The sequence below is a fragment of the Bombina bombina genome, chromosome 2 (assembly GCF_027579735.1).
Source record: "Bombina bombina isolate aBomBom1 chromosome 2, aBomBom1.pri, whole genome shotgun sequence".
In the NCBI taxonomy this organism is placed as follows: domain Eukaryota; kingdom Metazoa; phylum Chordata; class Amphibia; order Anura; family Bombinatoridae; genus Bombina; species Bombina bombina.
The window spans coordinates 495261062-495278809 of NC_069500.1; the positions used below are offsets into that span (position 1 = coordinate 495261062).

The 17748-nt window shown below is 42.8% G+C and overlaps 1 protein-coding gene across 1 annotated transcript in view; it reads left to right on the forward strand.

Moving 5' to 3' along the window:
• LOC128649132 (ATPase MORC2-like) overlaps positions 1-17748 on the forward strand; it is a 457352-nt gene that overhangs the window by 418580 nt on the left and 21024 nt on the right. Inside the window, 2 exon segments of the mRNA XM_053702217.1 lie at positions 1081-1254; positions 1856-1949. Of these exon segments, the coding sequence (XP_053558192.1) occupies positions 1081-1254; positions 1856-1949 (268 nt within the window).

The window sequence follows — 17748 nt, forward strand, 5'->3', positions numbered from 1 at the left end:
TCTCTGCATGTTTTCGGTCGAATGACTGAATATGGCAGTTAGGGGAGGAGCTATATAGCAGCTTTGCTGTGGGTGGACTCTTGCAACTTCCTGTTGGGAAGGAGAATATATTCCATAAGTAATGGATGATCCGTGGACTGGATACACTACAAGAGAAATAAATTTATCAGGTAAGCATAAATTATGTTTTTGTTCAATTTCTTATATTGAATATTAGTGAATTGTATTTTTGATACTTAGCACCTATACCACAAATCATAAGCTACATTCTGAGGCCAATTTGACCCTTTCTGTATGGTAAAGAGACCCTCATTATTTATAGTAAGTGGTGCCATCATACAATTTTCCTTTCTATAAGTGCTGAATGTAGGCCATAGTCTAAAGTTTCTGATTGGTCCTGGATGTGTCTTTACCTTTTTATTGGTTTTCTGGTATTAGACTTGTTTGAAGGGCTATGTTTTGAGGGTGGATTTAAAGACTTAAATACAAGGATAGGTGCAGCCCTAGAGAAACCTTGAAGATTGGAGTGGGAGGTGGTGATGAGAGGGACTGAGGTGCAGGTCAGAAGCAGAGTGAAGGAAGCCGCTATGAGAGTATAAAGATATGAGGTTTAATCTATAATGGGGTGCAATGTTATGGAGGGTTTTGTAGATGAGGTTTAGAATTTAAATCTAATCTTGGCTGAAAATGAAAGTCAGTATATGGATTGGCATAGACGTGCAGTGAAAGAGGAGCCTAGTGGAGGCAGTTAAGACAGATATTCTTCACTGGAGTGTTGGTAACTATACAAATTAATATCATGTTGCAGTTGTCAAGATGTTCTATTGAGTGAACCAGAGATTTTGATGTGTTTTGAGTGAGAAATTAATAAATGTTGGCAGTATTCTTCTTCAGACTTGTAATGCCCAGTTTACATTTTGCATGTATGTAACTAGTTTACATTGATTAACAAGAAGATGCAGTGAAGAATGTGTATGTGCATCTGACAGGGTTAAAACAAAGGAAGATAAAAATTAAATTATTTTATTAATATATACAGCAATTTAGGATGTTGTTTTAAATCTGGTTTTCACTTTTTAGGGTGGACAAAGGCAGTGAAGATGTTAGACTCATGAGACCACCCTCCCCTGAATGCCAAACACCAGACACACAGCAAGCAGAGCCTTCCACTTCTGACAATACCCGGATAGAGCCAGATACGACTGAGCCGGGAGCAAGCCCTGCACCTTTAGAGATGCTTGTACAGACACTTAGGTATCACATTGGTTCTTAGAATAATGATTACTTACTAGGGGTGTGCATTGGGATTATTTGTATGGATCCAAATGTGGAAGAAGGCAGCCACTCGTGGGTTTCTGCGCTTTTTGGAGCCACAGTTATTCTTGTGAAAGTTCAACACACTAGGATCTGGACTTTCACAGATCCTAGTGTTGAACTTTCACAAGAATGAATGCATCTCAGAAAATAGTCGAATCCCACGAGTGGCAGTCTTCTAACCTAACACATTTGGGTCCTAATGACAGATATGAATACAAACCAATCTTTTCCATAAAGCAGTAGTCTAAAGACGTTTATTTGGCAGTTTTGTTCACTGACAAATGTGGAAGTAAGAGTCTGCTTGCAGTATTTGGCTCTTTTCTGACCCAAATATCTTATTTGCAAGTGAAACACACCAAGATCTTAATTTGCAAAGATCTTAGTGTGTTCACTTGCACAATAAAATATTCAGTTCCCGAAAAAAACTGAATACTGCAAGCCACCTCTTACTTCAGCATTTGGCAGTGAACGAAACTGCAGATTGCATGTCTCTACAGTATTCTTATTTGCTTTATTACTTTATTACTTTCTATCACAGGAACTGCTTGAGGTATTTTCTGCCGCCCAACTTTCCCATTTCAAAAAATGATCTGAGTACGATGAGTGCAGAGGATCTGATTGCCTTTCCACTGGTAAGTGCAGAAAATAAGCATATCCCGGTACTAGTTATTTATTTTAAAGCTAGTACTCCTCACACTAAATCACTGTCTATAAAATGGGCCACAATATGAATTTTGTCACTATTTAAACTTTTAGCATTTTGAGATATTTTTTTTTGGCTAAACATGTATAGAGGGAAAGTGGATGGCAGCTGTTATTTAAATGTACCTAAACATCCCTATATAACAAAGAGCACCATTTTAACCCCTTCACTACAGAGAAAAACTCTTGCCCCAAGTACTGGAGATTTTTTTTTAGAATGTTTGCTATTGTTCCATTTAAACATATGCCTTTTTGTTTGTTTTTTATTTACTATATATACATATTTTTTTGGTATATAGAGGGCTTTCAGTGAATGACCTTTTCAACTACCTATTTATTCACAGAATTCAGAAATTATTGTAAAATCACCCAAAAAAGTTAAACAAATAAATTGATTATAGCATTCCACAAAAACCTGTAGCTTTCTTAAAAAAAAATCATAAAAGTTGTTCATTGACAGCTGCAGAAAAAGCTTTAGCTGAATCAGACCACTATTTGGTCACTAAATACGATCGTATTTAAAAAAAAAAAAAATTACTTTTTTTAAACTTTGGGTTTTTCTCTGAAATAATTTAAACACCACTACTGCAGTTATATGACAAAAAGTTGTAAAAGCTTCTTTAGAATCCCCTTTGTTCAGAAATAGCAGACATGCATAGCTTTGACATTTGTGTTTTGGTAATTAAATGGTTGCTAATTGTAGCTGCGCACCACACTTGTAAAATTCACGAAATTGAAGGGGTTAATCAGTTAGCTGTTAAGGGTAATATTTGCTGCTGTGTAGAGATTACACTCCCACCTGATACCTTCCACCCCCCAATCCCTACCGGATCCCTCTCAAACAGACAACCGAGACTGCAAGGACTGAAAACAGGTCTGATGTAGATCTACATTATGCTGTACACTGGGACTTGCATCACAACATAGATCTACATCGGATTGGACAAAGGGGTTAGAGGGTGTTAATTTGTAAGCAAAAAATTTGTAAGTAAATCCCCTTGAGTATGTTTATCTTATCGCCTTTGCCTTGGCCATTTGGGCATAGCATGCATCTCCCAGGTTGTACCTAAGCAAGCAAGTGGTTTAATACCCACCCCACTTAGACGTCCCCCATAAGTCTCATAAAACATAGGTTCCCATGACAATAAAGTTATCAACTAAGTAATTTAGCAGCAATATAATAATTTATTTAAGAGCGTGGATTTTTTTTTTTTAAGTTACAGTTTGACCCTGTTGATTAAATACAAAAAGAAATAACCCTTTCAGTGATCTTTAGATTTTTTTGAGTTGTCATTTTGTTGGGTGGAAGTGGGAATTGGGGGGTGAGTTGAGGGATTTAGTATTAGGTGGGAGTTAAAAAAACTAAAACAAATAATAAAAAAAATACTCTTTTCTTCTTAAACGGGAAGAGACAACAGCTGCATTCATTACTTTTGGGGATTCAGAACCTGGCCACCAGGAGGAGGCAAAGACAACCCAAGGCTTTAAATACCTCCCCCACTTTCCTCATCCCTCAGTCATTCTTTGCCTTTTGTCACAGGAGGTTGGCAGAGAAGTGTCAGAAGTTCGAGATAGTCTCTTATGGAGGGTAGTACTCTTCGAAATGGGACTGGAGTTTTAAGTAATCCTGTCAGCCTCTCAGTGAGAGCATGGATGAAGGTTAGAGTCCGGAGATGCAGGGAGAGTCTTTCTGCTAAACCATCCCGACTTATATTAACAGCTCCTTGGCAATCAGCGTTGAAGAGTTTTGCTGCCTGCCTTTATTCACTCAAAGTCCATGTCAGAAGCGAGGCTACTATCTGTCACACTTGAAGGGCCGTGTTCCTGTTCCACTTTGCAGATTCCGGTAAGATTGTTTCATTTTATTTCATTAAGTGAATGTAATGTTAACAAAAGAAGGTAGGGTCCCAGTGAGACTCCCAATCTTTTTGTGACTGGCACGGTGCACTTTGTGACCGGGTGCGGTTGCATTGTTTTCCACTTCCGTATGTTGACTGTGTGGCGACAGAGAGAGTCTGCTTGTTGGTTGTCTGGTTCACAGGAGGCGGTGAGTGCCCCAGCCATTGGGTGTGTAAAAAGGGTGCCAGTTATTGTTTGTCATTTTTGTAATCCCAAGATTATGGAGGATTCTGATTTTTTTTTTTAGACATGGATGTCTCAGATGCGGAAAATGCATTTTGTGATGAATATGAAATGGCCCGGGTTATCCATGCCCATCAGTTATGTTCGTATTGCCGTTCTAAAGTACTCTCTTCTCCCAACTCAGGGACCTTAGTGTGCGTTGAGCCATCCGCACTAGAGGAGTCTGTCCGGTGAGGCGTGTGCCCCAGAACCTTCCTTTGCTACGCAAGCAGGTGTCCCTATGGCCTTTACTCCTTTTCCGGAAGGTGGCTTGTTTCCTCCAGAGGTTACGGCACGGTTCCGCATGGCCATATCTATGGCGCTGGCTTACATAACTCCTGAGTGAAATATTTTTAAGGTACTGTCCGTGTTCTGTCAAACAGGGCCCGTCAGGCGTGGGATCGCCTGATTCAGTTCAGCCTTCTGGGGAAGCGTCGGCCTCTGAGGCTTCAGGGGCCCCAACCGCAGAGCCCGGGTCGTTTATCGATCTGGCGAGGGATAATTTTGCCTCCTGTTATATGGTGGCACGTCTTCGTGTTCTACTAATGCATGTTTTGGCAGTGCTGGAGGATTCCAGTCCTAGTGGGCCGAGGGATCCGAGGCCTTAGATGCCGGATGGCAAGCTGGGTAAGACGCTTGGGGGTGAAACTAATCTCCTTGATGTCTGTTTTTCTTTTATGTATCGGTTCCAGTTCTGAGTTTGGGTGAATGGGGCCTCTGATCGGCTGGTCCTGTTGGCTTACCCATTCACCTTGGGCATTCACCCACGGGTGCTGCCTTACTTTTATTTTGATCCGGATAGGATGTATTTGATTTGTTTTTTATTAAGCTCACGTCTGATATAATTTCCGTTTTGGGAACGTTCTTTCTCTGGAACTGTTACTTGCGATTTTGTGGTCGCTTGGGCGGTTCCTCGGAAGTTGCACACTTTTGGTTAGGAACGAAGTTATGTTCTAATATCATATTATTGAAACCTTCAGGCCGATATTTTTGGACCTTAGACAGTTTTGGGATGTCCTTGTACCAGGCAGGTACTGGTTGGGTGCTATCTGCTGTTCTCGGGGTGCTTATTATCCTGTCGGATTCTGAATAGTCACTTGGCCTATTGATATGGACTCCGGGCTCGGATCCTACTATGGGGTATTGGGGCCTTGTGCATACCAACGCTTCTAGAGGAAGGTTGGGAGTTCTGATATAAGTTGGCCTTTTTAGGGGCCTACGGCCACTCCACCCTGAATGTTCCCGATATCATCTGCTCTCGGAAGCTAAGCAGTGTTGGGGCTGGTTAGTACTTGATTAGAACACCAGGTGTTACAATTTGCTTGAGTTACGTGATTACTTTTTCAAGACATCATCGGGGTTCCTAATGGTCACTGGGGACTCATAGTTTTCCACTCCTGTAGTGTTTAGAGATGTGAATGACCTCCAGAGGTCTGGTATTCCAGATGCTGGACTATTTACGTCTTCACCTAAGGTGATTCTTGTTGCCTAGTCGCATTCCTTTTGCGGTGGCAGAGTTTTCTTTCCTTCCCGTTTTGGGTTGGGTCATCTGTTCTGGAAGTGCAGAGCATGTCCTTCTTCCTTTTTTTTTTTCTCAGTGTTTCGTTTGCTCCAGTATGTGGAGTGCAGGGATCACCCTACCTTCTGCCAGTAGCTGCAAGGCTTTCATTGTTATTTCTGTTGCAGGGATTTCGGGAGACCGATCCGGTAAGGATTTCTGGAGACTGCCGTCTTCTCAATTTAAGAACTGCCTCTTGTCATACCATGGTCTTTAGACTCTTGGGTGCTATTCTTTTGACCTTTTCCGGATCTAGCCTTTTGGGCTTGAGGGTAGGAGGTCCGTGGTCAGTCACAGACTGTCGCCTGGGAAATGACCTTCCTCTTCACCAGCGTGTGGATCAGGTCATTCTGTCTGTCTACAGAGGATAGCCTTGCGATCCAAGGGGACTGGTTGCCCATTTCTTCAACTGGTCAGGAGTTTTTTCAAACTCTTGGGTTTGAGGCTGTTGCTAGGTAATCTACGTTTACGGACTTTAGATGGTGGAGGGCTCGATCTTGGGTGCGCTCCTACCATGGGAGGCAGCTGATATATTCCTCAGGAAGTTAGATTTTTCAATCATATCTGTCTTTCAAGGACTGTGGCTTAGGACCACGTCTCTTGCCTGGAACGGGCATGGACGGTTCTGCTTAACCTATGGGTTTGGTTCCCCGCGTGTACCTTTAAGGGCGGGGTTTCTGACTCTCATGGGAGATTACTGTCTTCCTGAGGCTTATGTTTGAAGTTTCTCTGACGGGTACCTACTTGTCACCCGAGTTTCCTTGTAGACTCCAGTTGTCGTTCAACTGGGCTGGCGATATTGGCCGAAGGGTCTTGCCTATATTGGTAGGGTGATTACCGTTGCTTTTGCTCCCTTTTCTTCTCACCTGTGGTGGGGGATTAGTTCTTGTGTGTTCTCCTTGACTTGGAGGTTCCTAAGTATCTGTGATGGCCAGTGGGTCCTTGTTTTTCTCGCCTCGTAGGATTTTTTCCCTTCCTGGCGTATTCAGAATCACGGAACTGGATTCTGGTATTAGGATGTTAGGGGTCAGAGTACTTTCTTCCCTGGGGGAGTGTTCCTTCTTCTGGAAGGTTGCAGTGTAGGGGTTTTCAGACCCGAGCACAAAGTTACCTGTCATGACTCATGGAGCATGCCAGTTTTAGTAGCGATCCGAGTTCTACTCTGGGGTTTGGATTTGTAGATTTATCCTTTTTCTTCTGACGGTGTGGGACTCTTGTCTTAGGTCTTTAACTAGCCTTTGGGCTGGTACCGCTATACTGGAGGGAAGGTCAGGACTTTGTCTGGTCTGTGCAGTGTTGACCGTTTACTATTATTGAGTTTGTCCTCCCTTTCGGTGAGGAGACTCTTGGTGCCCATCTTTCTACTGGTGGCGTCTGCTACTGGATGCTCCTTGGAGCCTGGAAATTTATTGTCGGGAGCTGCTGTTGAGATTTTTCAGCGTTTTTTGGTGGGACGTGTCCCACGAGGATTTAGCGTCAGCTTTGCTGCCTGGAGATTGGTCATTGCGAGTTCTTGTTTACAGATGGCTCTGTTTTCTCTTGGAGAGCTAGGACAGTTATCCTGTCTATGCTTGTCTAACTTGACGGGTTTTGACTTGGCTATGATGCAATAGGTAACTCTCTGTTTTTTGGAACACCATATGTGGTATGGTGCTGTGTCAGGGATATGAGGATGGCCTTCTGGTCATCCTAGTGATGTTTTTTCCTGAGTATGGACTTATTTTTCTGTTCCTTGTCCTTCTAGGGAGTTTGTCTCCCTGGGCAGTGGTCCTATGGCAACCTTGGGTTGCTCCAAGTTTGATTTGAAGCCCGTGTTGGATGGTCCTTGGATCTCTTATGTGGTCCTCTATTCTCCCCCTTGGGGGTAGATGGAGGTTTTTGACTTTTAGGGGTACTTTTTGTGGGAGTCGAAAGCCGCTGGGCTGACTCTTTGGAGGCCTTTTGTGCTCAGTCTGAGTGGTCTCTAGCACGGCTTTGCAGGTTATTTAACTGTTGAGCAGTTGCCTGGGCTTCCGGTTTTTCCCTTGTCGTTTAGAGTTTTTGTAGGGTGTTGGGTAATTTTCAGGCTGTGGTGCCTTTCGAAGGGGCCGTCTTTTTGTACCCGCCCTTTATTTGCCTTTTATTTGTCTTCTAGCTTGAGTATTGTTTTCCCAAATCTAATGAATGCAGCTGTGGACTTCTCCCGCCCGCATTTTATCTGAGGCGGCAGTACATTTTTCTTCTGTTATGTGCGATCAGTCCACGGGTCATCATTACTTCTGGGATATAACTCCTCCCCAACAGGAAATGCAAGAGGATTCACCCAGCAGAGCTGATATAGCTCCTCCCCTCTACGTCAGTCCCAGTCATTCTCTTGCACCCAACGACTAGATAGGATGTGTGAGAGGACTATGGTGATTATACTTAGTTTTTATGACTTCAATCAAAAGTTTGTTATTTTACAATAGCACCGGAGCGTGTTATTACTTCTCTGGCAGAGTTTGAAGAAGAATCTACCAGAGTTTATTACTATGATTTTAACCGGAGTAGTTAAGATCATATTGCTGTTCTCGGCCATCTGAGGGAGGTAAAGGCTTCAGATCAGGGGACAGCGGGCAGATGAATCTGCATTGAGGTATGTAGCAGTTTTTATTTTCTGAATGGAATTGATGAAAAAATCCTGCTATACCGTTATAATGACATGTATGTATACACTTCAGTATTCTGGGAATGGTTTTTCACCGGAACTACTCTGTTAAAGGTCACTAATCCTTTTAATAAATATTGTCATGTTAAACGTTTTTGCTGGAATGTAGAATCGTTTACATTGCTGAGGTACTGAGTAAATAAATGTTTGGGCATTATTTTCCACTTGGCAGTTGTCTGCTTTAAATTGTGACAGTTTCGTTTCTCCTCACTGCTGTGTGTGAGAGGGAGGGGCCGTTTTGGCGCTCTTTTGCTACGCATCAAAAAATTCCAGTCAGCTACTATTATATTTCCTGCATGATCCGGTTCACTGACAGATCTCAAGGGTCTTCAAACTTCTTTGAAGGGAGGTACATTCTCTCAGCAGAGCTGTGAGAATTTTTATTGACTGTGAATAAAAACGTTACTCTATAATTTTTTATGTCAAATTTAGTTATTTACTAATGGGAACAAACCTTTGCTAAAAGTTGTGTTATTTTAAACTTGATGCTATAACTGTTTCAGTTCATTATCTCAACTGTCATTTAATCGTTAAAGTACCTCTTTGAGGCACAGTACGTTTTTGCTAAAAAAGATTATAACCAGGTTGCAAGTTATTGCTAGTGTGTTAAACATGTCTGACTCAGAGAATATCTGTGTCATTTGTTCCAATGCCAAGGTGGAGCCCAATAGAAATTTATGTACTAACTGTATTGATGCTACTTTAAATAAAAGTCAATTTGTACAATGTGAACAAATTTCACCAAACTGCGAGGGAAGAGTTATGCCGACTAACTCGCCTCACGCGGCAGTACCTGCATCTCCCGCCCGGGAGGTGAGTGATATTATGGCGCCTAATACATCTGGGCGGCCATTACAGATAACATTACATGATATGGCTACTGTTATGACTGAAGTTTTGTCTAAATTACCAGAACTAAGAGGCAAGCGTGATCACTCTGGGGTGAGAACAGAGTGCGCTGACAATACTAGGGCCATGTCTGATACTGCGTCACAGCTTGCAGAGCATGAGGACGGAGAGCTTCATTCTGTGGGTGACGGTTCTGATCCAAACAGATTGGATTCAGATATTTCAAATTTTAAATTTAAATTGGAGAACCTCCGTGCATTACTAGGGGAGGTCTTAGCAGCTCTCAATGATTGTAACACCGTTGCAATACCAGAGAAAATGTGTAGGTTGGATAAATACTTTGCGGTACCGGCGAGTACTGACGTTTTTCCTATACCTAAGAGATTAACTGAAATTGTTACTAAGGAGTGGGATAGACCCGGTGTGCCGTTCTCACCCCCTCCAATATTTAGAAAGATGTTTCCAATAGACGCCACTACTCGGGACTTATGGCAAACGGTCCCTAAGGTGGAGGGAGCAGTTTCTACTTTAGCTAAGCGTACCACTATCCCGGTGGAGGATAGCTGTGCTTTTTCAGATCCAATGGATAAAAAATTAGAGGGTTACCTTAAGAAAATGTTTGTTCAACAAGGTTTTATATTGCAACCCCTTGCATGTATCGCGCCGATTACGGCTGCGGCAGCATTTTGGATTGAGTCTCTGGAAGAGAACCTTAGTTCGTCTACGCTAGACGACATTATGGACAGGCTTAGAGTCCTTAAACTAGCCAATTCATTCATTTCGGAGGCCGTAGTACATTTAACTAAACTTACGGCTAAGAACTCTGGATTCGCCATACAGGCACGTAGAGCACTGTGGCTAAAATCCTGGTCAGCTGATGTTACTTCTAAGTCTAAATTACTTAATATACCTTTCAAGGGGCAGTCTTTATTTGGGCCCGGGTTGAAAGAAATTATCGCTGACATTACAGGAGGTAAGGGCCACGCCCTACCTCAAGACAAAGCCAAAACTAAGGCTAGACAGTCTAATTTTCGTTCCTTTCGGAATTTCAAACCTGGAGCAGCGTCAACCTCCACTGCACCAAAACAGGAAGGAGCTGTTGCTCGTTACAGACAAGGCTGGAAACCTAACCAGTCCTGGAATAAGGGCAAACAGACCAGGAAACCTGCTGCTGCCCCAAAGACAGCATGAACCGAGAGCCCCCGATCCGGGACCGGATCTAGTGGGGGGCAGACTTTCTCTCTTCGCTCAGGCCTGGGCAAGAGATGTTCAGGATCCCTGGGCGCTGGAGATCATATCTCAGGGATACCTTCTAGACTTCAAATTATCTCCCCCAAAAGGGAGATTTCATCTGTCAAGGTTGTCAACAAACCAGATAAAGAAAGAAGCGTTTCTACGCTGTGTACAAGATCTGTTATTAATGGGAGTGATCCATCCAGTTCCGCGGTCGGAACAAGGACAAGGGTTCTACTCAAACCTGTTTGTGGTTCCCAAAAAAGAGGGAACTTTCAGGCCAATCTTAGATTTAAAGATTCTAAACAAATTCCTAAGAGTTCCATCGTTCAAAATGGAAACTATTCGGACAATCTTACCTATGATCCAAAAGGGTCAGTACATGACCACAGTGGATTTAAAAGATGCTTACCTTCACATACCGATTCACAAAGATCATCAACGGTATCTACGGTTTGCCTTCCTAGACAGGCACTACCAGTTTGTAGCTCTTCCATTCGGATTGGCTACGGCCCCAAGAATCTTCACAAAGGTTCTGGGCGCCCTTCTGGCGGTACTAAGACCGCGAGGGATTTCGGTAGCTCCGTACCTAGACGACATTCTAATACAAGCTTCAAGCTTTCAAACTGCCAAGTCTCATACAGAGTTAGTTCTGGCATTTCTAAGGTCGCATGGATGGAAAGTGAACGAAAAGAAAAGTTCTCTTTTTCCTCTCACAAGAGTTCCATTCTTGGGGACTCTTATAGATTCTGTAGAAATGAAGATTTACCTGACAGAAGACAGGTTAACAAGGCTTCAGGATGCATGCCGTGTCCTTCATTCCATTCAACACCCGTCAGTGGCTCAATGCATGGAGGTGATCGGCTTAATGGTAGCGGCAATGGACATAGTACCTTTTGCACGCCTACACCTCAGACCGCTGCAATTGTGCATGCTAAGTCAGTGGAATGGGGATTACTCAGATTTGTCCCCTACCCTGAATCTGAATCAAGAGACCAGAAATTCTCTTCTATGGTGGCTTTATCGGCCACACCTGTCCAGGGGGATGCCATTCAGCAGGCCAGACTGGACAATCGTAACAACAGACGCCAGCCTACTAGGTTGGGGCGCTGTCTGGAATTCTCTGAAGACTCAGGGATTATGGAATCAGGAGGAGAGTCTCCTTCCAATAAACATTCTGGAATTGAGGGCAGTTCTCAATGCCCTTCTAGCTTGGCCCCAATTAACAACTCAGGGGTTCATCAGGTTTCAGTCGGACAATATCACGACTGTAGCTTACATCAACCATCAGGGAGGGACAAGAAGCTCCCTAGCAATGATGGAAGTATCAAAGATAATTCGCTGGGCAGAGTCTCACTCTTGCCACCTGTCAGCAATCCACATCCCGGGAGTGGAAAACTGGGAGGCGGATTTCTTGAGTCGCCAGACTTTTCATCCGGGAGAGTGGGAACTTCATCCGGAGATTTTTGCCCAAATACTTCGACGTTGGGGCAAACCAGAGATAGATCTCATGGCGTCTCGCCAGAACGCCAAACTTCCTCACTACGGGTCCAGATCCAGGGATCCGGAAGCGGTTCTGATAGATGCTTTGACAGCACCTTGGAACTTCGGGATGGCTTATGTGTTTCCACCCTTCCCGCTGCTTCCTCGATTGATTGCGAAAATCAAACAAGAGAGAGCATCTGTGATTCTAATAGCGCCTGCATGGCCACGCAGGACTTGGTATGCAGATCTAGTGGACATGTCATCCTGTCCGCCTTGGTCTCTACCTCTGAGACAGGACCTTCTGATACAGGGTCCATTCAAACATCAAAATCTAACTTCTCTGAAACTGACTGCTTGGAAATTGAACGCTTGATTTTATCAAAGCGTGGTTTTTCTGAGTCGGTTATTGATACCCTGATCCAGGCTAGGAAGCCTGTTACCAGAAAGATTTACCATAAAATATGGCGCAAATACCTATACTGGTGCGAATCCAAACGTTACTCCTGGAGTAAGGTTAGGATCCCTAGGATATTGTCCTTTCTACAAGAAGGTCTAGAAAAGGGTTTATCGGCTAGTTCATTAAAGGGACAGATTTCAGCTCTGTCCATCTTGTTGCACAGGCGTCTGTCAGAAAATCCAGACGTCCAGGCTTTTTGTCAAGCTTTAGCTAGGATCAAGCCTGTGTTTAAAGCCGTTGCTCCGCCATGGAGTTTAAACTTAGTTCTTAACGTTTTACAAGGTGTTCCATTTGAACCCCTTCATTCCATTGATATAAAATTGTTATCGTGGAAAGTTCTATTTTTAATGGCTATTTCCTCGGCTCGAAGAGTCTCTGAGTTATCAGCCCTACATTGTGATTCTCCTTATCTGATCTTTCACTCAGACAAGGTGGTTCTGCGTACTAAACCTGGGTTCTTACCTAAGGTAGTTACTAACAGGAATATCAATCAAGAGATTGTTGTTCCATCCTTGTGTCCAAATCCTTCTTCAAAGAAGGAGCGTCTTCTACACAATCTGGATGTAGTTCGTGCCCTCAAGTTCTACTTGCAGGCAACTAAAAATTTTCGCCAAACTTCTTCCTTGTTTGTCGTTTATTCTGGACAGAGGAGAGGTCAAAAAGCTTCTGCTACCTCTCTCTCTTTCTGGCTTCGTAGCATAATACGTTTAGCCTATGAGACTGCTGGACAGCAGCCTCCTGAAAGAATTACAGCTCACTCCACTAGAGCTGTGGCTTCCACTTGGGCCTTTAAGAATGAGGCCTCTGTTGAACAGATTTGCAAGGCTGCAACTTGGTCTTCGCTTCATACTTTTTCCAAATTTTACAAATTTGACACTTTTGCTTCTTCGGAGGCTATTTTTGGGAGAAAGGTTCTTCAGGCAGTGGTTCCTTCTATATAATGAGCCTGCCTATCCCTCCCGTCATCCGTGTACTTTTGCTTTGGTATTGGTATCCCAGAAGTAATGATGACCCGTGGACTGATCGCACATAACAGAAGAAAACATAATTTATGCTTACCTGATAAATTCCTTTCTTCTGTTGTGCGATCAGTCCACGGCCCGCCCTGTTTTTTAAGGCAGGTAAATATTTTTTAAATTATACTCCAGTCACCACTTCACCCTTGGTTACTCCTTTCTCGTTGATTCTTGGTCGAATGACTGGGACTGACGTAGAGGGGAGGAGCTATATCAGCTCTGCTGGGTGAATCCTCTTGCATTTCCTGTTGGGGAGGAGTTATATCCCAGAAGTAATGATGACCCGTGGACTGATCGCACAACAGAAGAAAGGAATTTATCAGGTAAGCATAAATTATGTTTTTATTGTTCCTTGTTCCCTTGGCAGAATGACTAGGGGGGTGAGGGAAGTGGGGGAGGTATTTGAAGCCTTTGGCTGGGGTGTCTTTGCCTCCTCCTGGTGACCAGGTTCTGAATTCCCAAAAGTAATGCAGCTGTGGACTCTTCCTGTCAGAAGAAAAGAAAATTCAGGTAAGCATGATTTATTTTTTTGCATTATGCATAACCACAGGTGAAAGTGCAGTGCCAGTGTCTGTTGGGGAAAGATGCACAAATCCAAAAACCAAAGTGCATTGTTCAGTACAGCAAATATATCAGTGCATACATCTATATCTGGTTGAATTCATGACCACAGCCTGTTACAAAAAAATAGCCATATACTTGACACAGATAGCAGTCTATAATTCATATGTGCTGTATAAAAAAGCAGGCACAGGGAAGCCATACACTTTCCTGGAATTTACTTTAAAGGTTTGATCAGATATTTTGTTTAATCAAACCCCTGAAAATCCTCCCTAAATTTGAATCAGAGAATGTCCAGAGAGACTTTGCGGCATGCACTTTCCTTGTAAGTACCCCACACACACACACAGCCTTGAAAAGTCACCTTAGAAAAAGGGCAGAGTCTTTTACAAAAAATAGCTACTATTGCCCTTCCTGTCTAGCGATACCTGGTCTATGTATTTCAGAATCTTTCATACAGAGTTAAACTATTGATTCAAATGACTTTATATGTGCACTTGATTTATTTTATTTTTCTGTATTCCTTTTTTATTTTATTATTCTGTATTCCTGACCTCAGCTTGTCCCAAGTTATTGGCTTGTTATACGGACTACTCTGACTTTATTGGATCCCCTAACCTGTCTCTCTTTACGTTAAGCCCAACCACTCTAAGGTCATGATAAATTAGCTGTACGAAACAACTCAAAATACCCCATTTAGAATACCCTGAGTTATCTACTTCTGCAAATTGTATACCATCATGGGGGAAATTTTCTTTCCTAGGCTGCCAAACTGCCTCAAAGGCAGGGTAGGCCCAGAAAATTGATTTGTCAAATTTCCATGTATGAAGACTGAAATGGGCAGGCCCCATATTAGGCCCTTTAACTTCCCAAAACCCCATAAAACCTATACATGGTGGGTATCGTTGTACTCATGGGACATCGCTGAGCACAAATATGTATAGCAGTAAACTATATAAGGATGATGATAGAAACAGCCAAATTGCAGTGTTTGTGTGACTCCAAAAAAGACTGGACATACCCCTTTTGAAATATCCTGGGTTGGCTATTTTAGCAAATGGAATGCCATGATTGGGGGGTAATTATCATTCCTTGGCTGCCATGCTGTTTCAAAGGCGACATAGAAAATCTGTGTGTAAAATTTCCATGTAAATGGACAAACCCCATATTTGGGCCTGTAGCAACCGGAAATCTCAGAAAACCTGTACATGGGGGGGTATTTTTGTACTTGTGGGACATCGCTGAGTGGGGTAAAAGGCGGGTAAAAGGGACAAAAGTTCAGCCACTACTCTTAGCAGTTTCCTTATGTTTGCGCACTTTGTTCTATGGTGCAGTTATTCAGACCCGTTCACGTGATGCTTCTTACTTCCGGTTTATCAGAACGAAGCTTAGGAAATCTTCGTAGCGGGTCTGTGTCGGCTTGCAGGTTTGAAGAGACTGCTTCTAGAGAGTATCGCTGCCAATTGCTAGTGGACATTCAATCTATCTTATAGGAGGTTAGGTTATATTTCTAAAGAAACTAGAGAGTGTTTCTGACTCTACTACTTTTTTGGATCTGTTATACAATTCAAAGTATAAACGTTTTTTTATTTTTAATAGCTTTATATTTATTTCCTAAGATATGGTGAGTCCACGTTTCATCAATTACTGTTGGGAATATCACTCCTGGCCAGTAGGAGGAGGCAAAGAGCACCACAGCAAAGCTGTTAAGTGTCACTTCCCTTCCCAGAACCCCCAGTCATTCTCTTTGCCTCTGTGAATGGAGGAGGTAAAGTTTTGGTGTCTGAAGAAAATTGGATTTCTTTTGCTACAAGCAAGATTTTATTTTAGAAAGCCAGAGTAGGTTTACTCTGATCTTTTCCTTGTCTTGGGTATAGCTGTAGATCACATCAATCTCTTCAGTAGAGTACTGGTGGCTTTAAAGCAGTTAGGAACTTGTAAGGTGGGCCTTGCTGCGTTTTCCTAACATGTTGCTGCCCTAATATAGAAAGCCAGAGTAGGTTTACTCTGTTCTTTCTTTTATTCACAGGTCCCTGTGAGGAGTGGTATCCTCTCATACTGGGTGAGCTGTCCTCCTGTTGGACAGTTAAATGTACAGGTAAGTGCCTTTTTGTCTTCTGGGGCTAGGAGGCTACCACTGAAGGGGTTAAAGACTCTAACAACTGAAAGTCTGTACTTAGTTTGGGACACAAATCCTTATGAAGGATGGATTTTGGCAGTGGGCAGGCACAAATCTGGCATGTGTTTGTGGAGACTTAAGAGTTAATCTTCTTCAAGGAAGGAAGGAGTTAACTCTCTTTTGGGGTTCAGTGTTTTATGTATCCCTCTCTTGGCTATTATTCCGTTTATTACAAGTTCGGACAGTGCAAGACCTGTTTAATTTTACGTTAGGGCAGGACAAATGTATATTTGCCTAATTCTGCCTACGCCATTTCTTGTGGCCGATAGAGAAGCCTAATAGGAGAGCACGCTCTTCTTTGTGATGCCTTACTATGAGAAGGGGAGTGAAAAGGGTGGTCCGTGAAGCGGAGGTTCGATCATGTTTTTACAGTATTTATGGTGGCCTAGGGGATTACGGCACAACTCTGTATCTGCGCTTCATCTCTATGCTGTGTTCAGCCCCCGCATCCTTTTCAGGGTGGCGCCATTATCAATCCCCAAGTAAAGTTATATACCACTGTAGTTTAGTCGTACACAGAACTGCTCTAGCATTAATTTTTGTTTTATTTTAAACAAGTATGTATGTTGAAGCACATATACTGGTCTCTTCCTAAGAATGTTTAGTGTGTATCTTTTAATAATTAAAATATTATTTTTTGTGGGATGTCTTCAGAAAGATTTTGAGACGCTATCCTATATACATTCACAACTGCTTGAATAGCATATTGGCTAAGTAACAGTTTAGTGACTGAGAGTTACTGAATTGTTTCCCTATTCTGGGTTGGCAACAATATAAGGTTTTTGCATGATCAAATAGGTTGTTGCCCTCTGAGCCTCATGTCTCTCAGGATGATGCTGTTCAGGCAATGCCACAGCTTTCTCCTTCGATGTCCCATGCCTCTATGGCGTCACATGCAGTGCCCTGCGGTTCCTCTCATGCTCTTGGAAGAGTGTATTTGCCTGCAGATTTTTCAGCTCAGGTATCCTCTGTGGGATCTGCGGCTTTATCTGTTTTTCCTATCCTATAGGGACATTTCAAGATTCAGATAGTATGGTTTCTGCTCCTCATTTTGCTACATAGAGTGCTTTCTCTCCTAAGTTTGGTAAGGAGGATTCACCGGTAGCTTGAGGGTAAAATCTGAAATGCGGACAGTATAATTCCTTTATCTGATGCTGAAGTGGTCTACTTCAGATGTATGCTTGCACACCTTGTGTACTGTTAAAGGATGTTTTGGCTACTTGGACGACATTGTTACCCCTGTCGTTGTCAACCTTTGAAAGTTTTGTGAACTTTATCTTTTCTGTGATGTTCCTTCCTATGAGTAAGTGATTCTAGACGTGCCTTGGATATTTTCACAGGATTAGGAGAAGCTAGGGATACCTTTTATTCCTGTCTCCCGTCCTCTAAAGGATTTTCCTGTCGCTGACTCCATTAAAAGCATGGTACTATGGTTCAGAAATATTCTATTCCTATGGAGGGTAGCTGCTCCTTTACGAATCCGTGGATAAGAAGCTGGAGGTTAAATTATTCATTTATAGCAATGCCTTGCCTTGCCTTGCTGTGCTAGTCCGCCGGTCATTGTGGCTACAATCTTCAGATGAG